Below are 6,036 nucleotides of genomic sequence, written 5' to 3'. Positions count from 1 at the left end.
AAGTCTTGGAAACCTCTCATCTCTTCTCTTAGAAAACCCCCACCCGGATATGACGCCAGATCCAGAAGGCCACACAGGCCATGACCAACCAACATAACAACCTCCCCCACCCCCCTCAGCTTACGGATTAGTGCCCAGCTTTAACCTTGCCTTTCTCTCCCCTACACAAAAACACGCTTGTCCCAGCTCCCTTCCCCTACCCCTCCCGCACTACTGCTTTCACTTGTATACTTGCCCTTCCCCCCTTCCCTCTCTGCTCTCACATAGCTGTATATATTTCCACACAGTCTGCTTTTACCAGTTCTCACGGTCTCTTCGCTTTGCAGATTTCTTATATTTTTTCTTCTACCCTGAAGATGGAGCCGATACGTTCCTCCGAAACGTCGGTTAACACCACATATACACGGTGCCAAATCCCAGAAGACTGCTTTCTTCAACATGACTCTTGCAAGAACTTATGAGGTGTGGGCAGCACTACTGTAGTATCATGATTTTGGAAGATACACAGCTTTTGTTGAGGCAGTTTTTTCTGTAGGATGTAAAACAGTGAAATGCCAGTTTAATGAACTATGTATTGAGTTTTCAGTTTAGTGGTGCTAACTAATGAATCATTCAGTCTAGGTGTGTGAAATTAGCTATGGACATAGATCTTAAACATATCAGCATATTATTTATGAGATATTATTAATAAGTAAATGTAAGAAAAAAAGTAAAGGTATCCCTGTAACAGGCCACGGAGGCCGTAGGGTTGTGAGATGTTGAGGTTCCCACATTTTATTGACAGTCGGCTCATAGGTGGCGGCAAGGTTGTCAGCCCTAGGCACCAACCACTCTTTACCCCTAAGAGTATTCCAAAAATATTCCTGGTACTCATTTCTGTTAGAGGCTGAGTCGAGCCAATGGCCATAGTGCAGCAAGAAGGATTAGGTAAATTGAAAAACTCCAAAGTCCTCATCGGTACTTCAACCAGTGACCTGCTGGCTTGTGGCATAGTGCCTCAACCAACTATGCTACCGCATGCCGATTAACTAAAACTATGGTGATGGTGCAAAACATTGAGGTTATATCCAGCATTTACATAAATGAAATCTGTATGTAAATACTAAGTTATTCCCAAAAAGGTAATAATGCCAATAACAATAACCTTTAACATATTTCATTTACAGCAATAAAAATGTGACTGCCAGGATTTGATTATGATGGTCATATGCACATACCAAACAGGCTGGCATAGTAGTAACAGTCTTGACTTATATTTCAGGAGGTGCTAGTCCAAATCGTGGTGAGGACATTGGCTATCCTGACTGATGTTTCTTGAGGCTTTCCTCAGTCCCTCCAGGCAAATGTCCAGTTAGTATCTGAAGTAGGGCATAACTGCTCCCTTCAAAATTGTTCCCAAGTCAGCATTCATCCATTGAGTGCTGTACAGTCTGGCTACTGAAATCATCATTAAATGAAAACCCACCCACCATCTGCATACAATCCCAGCACAATCCCCTAAACTAGTCATATTGAAATACAGCAATAACTATTTTGTCTCTTAACATATTATTATGGACCCCCCCCCCTCCAAATATTGACAAGATAATGAACCAGTGAATGAACTGAGAATATAATGCCTGCAGAAAAAGTTGTGTTGCTGAAAGCTTGTAATAGAATATATCACTCATTGACAGTTTGCAGTGATCAGAGGTAGGTTGGTGTGACACACTCACAAGAATTAATCTTTTATATATATATATATATATTTATATATGTTTTTTTTTTCAATCTATTTGTTTGTTTTATAAATCTGTATTTTAACTACTGGCAGCTAAAATTACTCCAGCCATTTCATCCCCTCCCAGGAATTGTGCTGGAATATAGGCACTTACACAAACTGAACTCCACATATGTAGCAGGGATGTTACAGCACACCAAAGGAGATTATATCTTCACAACCTGGTAAGTGCATTTCAGTTTACAATTTTCGTGCATCAGCTATGGAGCCAGGATAGCTCAGTTGGTATAGCAAGGGTCTACAGGCTGGATAGCCAAGGTTTGATTCCTAACAGGAGCAAGATTTTTTTTTCTCCATAACTTCCAGACGAGCTCTGGGGCCCACCCATCGTGCTGTCCACTGGGTAAACAGAGCTCTTTCCCCGAAGGTAAAGTGGTTGGTGTATAAATCTGACCACTCACCTCCATCTAGTGTTGAAGTCAAGAAACATGGTTCTATACATCCACTCCCCCATACATCTTCATGGCATAGTGCTTAATTAGTTAAGTGCAAGGAAAAATTTGCCTTACTTGCATTGGCTTCATGAAGTAGCTGCATAATGGGGATACTGGCCCCTCCATATGTTTCATCTCCCAAACAATGTAGTGAATGTTTAAAAATTGTGTACAATCAGAATTGCTTTATGCCATTCTATTATCTCTTTTTGTAGAGTAATGCATTTGCTGTTACTGTTCTTGGAAATACACATTGATTATGATTCTGAGAAATATGTGAAAAACAAACTGAGCTGCCTTGAAGCCCTCTCATGTGCTCTGCAAATCACCCTTCTCTGCATCATTCAGTCAGTGTCTCACAATCAATGTAGCTGACAGTCTCACCCTTTGGTTAATATGCAAGTATATGTAATTTTGTGTTAGCTGACTTCTTTATGTGAGATTTGAGATTTTCATCGCAGTGAAAATTTAAATTGTTGTCTTCTTGATTATGAACAGTATATTCTTGTATATAGTTAACAAGGGCTTCCAGAAACATGCTGCCTCTGTATTCAGGGGAGAAGTTATCTTCTTTGTTATCAATGGCAGAGTAGTTAACTGAAAATTTTCAGTTAAGGGAATACTGAAAGGAGTGAAATTTTTTGTTGTGTTTTGTAATTGTAATGTGTTTTTGTGTTAAGAACAGAGACCTCTGTTAATGATACTTACCTTGCAATCCAGGGAACAGACAGCATGTGCTACAGGTCGCTTGACATCTAGTAATCCCAACCTACAGTCTGTTCCAAAACAGCCCATTTCAATAGCTGGTCAGACAGATGAACAAAGTAAGTAATGCAACACTCTTGAAATTGTTGACTTGTAGTAGTTGTGTGACATTCAGACTTGGAAAAAGTACAGATGGGTTACTATGGAAATGCACATGAGGAATTTCAGTATTCTCAGTTGGTTAATCCCTTCAGATTATCAACATTCATGCCTTCTGCCTGCACACTTAAGCATATGAGACAGATTTTGTCACACAATAAAAGGATGATGCTACCATGGGTTGATGACCTACAACTTCATGTGAACATATTACAGTCTCCCATTTTCCACATCCTTCAAGCTTTGTTGGTACAAAGGCAGTAGACTGAACAACTTGAGCCCACATCTGATGGAACATGGAATCTAGGACTCTCTTGGTGGAAGTCTGTTAGGGAAGTGGAATTAAGGTGTGTTAAGAAGGGAAAATGTGATAGTAAAGACATGAATGAGTCAGTGTGAAGGAAACTGCAAATGAAGTGAGAGGACTGTGTTGTGTGGTTGGAAATTTGTCCTTTGTCCTCATTAACTTAAAAAACATAACTTGTAAGGTGGTTGTTGCGTGTCTCCACTAAGGGCCCATTGGACCATTCAGTTTATCTTGAGTGCAAGAAGAATTAATTCTACTTCTGAGCTTACGTTTAGACCTCTATCAGATCATTTTGAATGAACTTAACATTCTAAAGGGGATCTTTTTACCTTGGTCTTCATTATATCTCATGATAATGTTGTTACATTGATAAAATTGTGGCTGTAATTATTATTATTTCTCCTCAGATAAGAAAAATAAAATAATGTATTAAATACTCATCTTCAGTGGTTGTTGTCGTTAAAGCCACACTCATTATATGGATTTCAGTTCTTTTCTTCTTTCATATAGGATCCATACTACTACGATCTCCGTTCATTCCAAGGCCTGGGCACGTACTTTTAGCAGCCGATTTTCAGCACATTGAGTTTCGAATATTTGCACATTTGGCTAAAGATGTGGCCTTGATTCAGCTTTTTCATAAGCCCAATGATATCTTTGTAAACTTGGCCCAAATGTGGTAAGTATAAACTCACAGGATTTTGTTATAACTCCCATTATCATTGAATCTGGTAGGTTAGGGGATTGGTGAAATGAACACCTCTGATATACACAATTTACAATGAAATCCCCAGCCAAAGTTTGTGTTGGGGACCTTAAATTTAGAAAAATCTTAGACGGAAGTTATATTGAATTGGACAGAAAATGACACCCTATCACCTGTCTTTCAGCATTGATGCTTGTTTCCTGACATATGGTTCCCCTAGCGCATATGTATGTATTCATTCCTGTTATGCTCCTCGTCTTGTTTCCAGATGGAAACAAGTCATAACCAAATTGTATAATAGATTCTGATTAAATGTAGTATAAGGTCACCGACACTGAAAGAGGGAAGTAACATTTTAATCTTTCTCATATTGGTTGGCTATAACGTCTGTCAATCACAAATAGTTCATCATACATGATAGTATTGATCTCATTAAGAGATCTGTGCAGTGTAATACCTGCAATGCTGATCAGCTATGTCAAAAATAGATTTGTATTTGCAAGAAGACAATATATTCTTTATTAATCATGGAAAAATGGAGCAATGTTGAGAGTGTAAATCTTCTGGCTTTCTTGTAGGCTGAACAGGGGAAGTGCAGTAATCACAGCTGAGGATCGTGAGAAGACAAAACGAATTGTATATGCTATGATGTATGGAGCTGGAGCTCAGAAGTTGGCTGAAATTCTAGATGTTAAAGGAGATGAGGCAAACTTCATCATCAGTAGTTTTAACAGTTAAGTTATTCGTTTCATTCCCTATACAGCATCTGAACACAGCAAAGCAGAATGTCAGAAAACTTTTAAACAAGGAAAATAGTACATGTTAGTGTTGACACATGCTAGAAATGGATAACCATAAAGAATGCATTCAATGCTGACTGTTGCACAAGTAAAAGAATATCATGTTCATTGAGCACAGCAAACTAATTCTTTCTGCATTTATAAACTACCTTACGAGTATACTCTCCAAAGTATGATTTACACCTATCCCCGTGAGGTGTCCTGACCATTTCCTCTAAATAAATACGTTTCTTAAATATTGTATCTGTTTTCAAGAAATGGGAGATGTATGCACACACGATATGTACATCAGTGAACTATGCAAGATAGACAAGCAGTAAGTTTAGAAAGAACATCTCCCTTTATCTATGACTGAAATTTGTACAGTTTTATGAATATCTTATTTTTTAAGTATAACAGACAGTATTGTATAGAAAATATATATATATATATATGAATGAAGGGGTAGGCCTACTCGGCCCTTGCACTTAGACCTCAGTGGTCCATTGTGCTTCCCCTTTTTTAATTATTCCCTCAGCAACCCCACGCTTCGGATGAAGCACAGGATTTTGGATGTGGGGGCGTCAAAATAGTCACTTGGTTCCATAAAGTACTGACCAAAGTGACATAGTCTTAAAGAAGCTAAAGCCTCACATTCACACAGGACATGTGTGGCTGTTTCATTTTCTGACACCTCTCACAAGTGGGACTATCACTTAGTCCCAGTTTGAATAGGTGTCCTTTGAGGTGATAGTGTCCTGTAAGTAGTCCTGTCACCCATCGTAGCTGGTTCCTGTTGAGCTTCAACAGTTCCTTCGCTCTTTTATCAGAAGGTCCTCGTATGAGTCCCTTAGCTTGCCTGAGTCCAGTTAAGGATTCCCAGTATTTCTTATGTTTTATGTTAGTCCAGTCCCTGATTGCCTGTTTGGCAACTTCTAGAGAGATGCCACAGGCTGGTTCAGGTCCTATGAATGGATGTTCAGCTCCAATTTTAGGTAATTGGTCTGCTGCTTCATTTCCAGCAATACCCTCATGCCCCGGCACCCATGTCAGTTGTACCCTGTTATGTTTGGCCAGTTCCATGAGTGTTTGGTGGCAATCCCAGACCAATTTTGAATTGATCTGGTGGTTGTCAAGTGCTTTGAGTGCTGCTTGGCTGTCAGAAT

General features: G+C 39.2%; 1 protein-coding gene across 3 annotated transcripts in view; it reads left to right on the top strand.

Annotated features, from left to right (window-relative positions):
* LOC111870419 overlaps positions 1–6,036 on the top strand; it is a 67,948-nt gene that overhangs the window by 35,083 nt on the left and 26,829 nt on the right. For all 3 annotated transcript variants that reach the window (XM_033753839.1, XM_033753838.1, XM_033753837.1), the window contains exons 12-15: positions 1,814–1,944; positions 2,935–3,038; positions 3,896–4,064; positions 4,670–4,824. In XM_033753839.1, the coding sequence (XP_033609730.1) occupies positions 1,814–1,944; positions 2,935–3,038; positions 3,896–4,064; positions 4,670–4,824 (559 nt within the window). The remainder of the gene's footprint in view (positions 1–1,813; positions 1,945–2,934; positions 3,039–3,895; positions 4,065–4,669; positions 4,825–6,036) is intronic.

The sequence above is a fragment of the Cryptotermes secundus genome, unplaced genomic scaffold, assembly GCF_002891405.2.
Source record: "Cryptotermes secundus unplaced genomic scaffold, Csec_1.0 scaffold1366, whole genome shotgun sequence".
NCBI classification, from domain to species: Eukaryota; Metazoa; Arthropoda; class Insecta; order Blattodea; family Kalotermitidae; genus Cryptotermes; species Cryptotermes secundus.
Note: the sequence above shows the minus strand (reverse complement) of the source record. Positions and strands in the feature narration are given on the sequence as shown.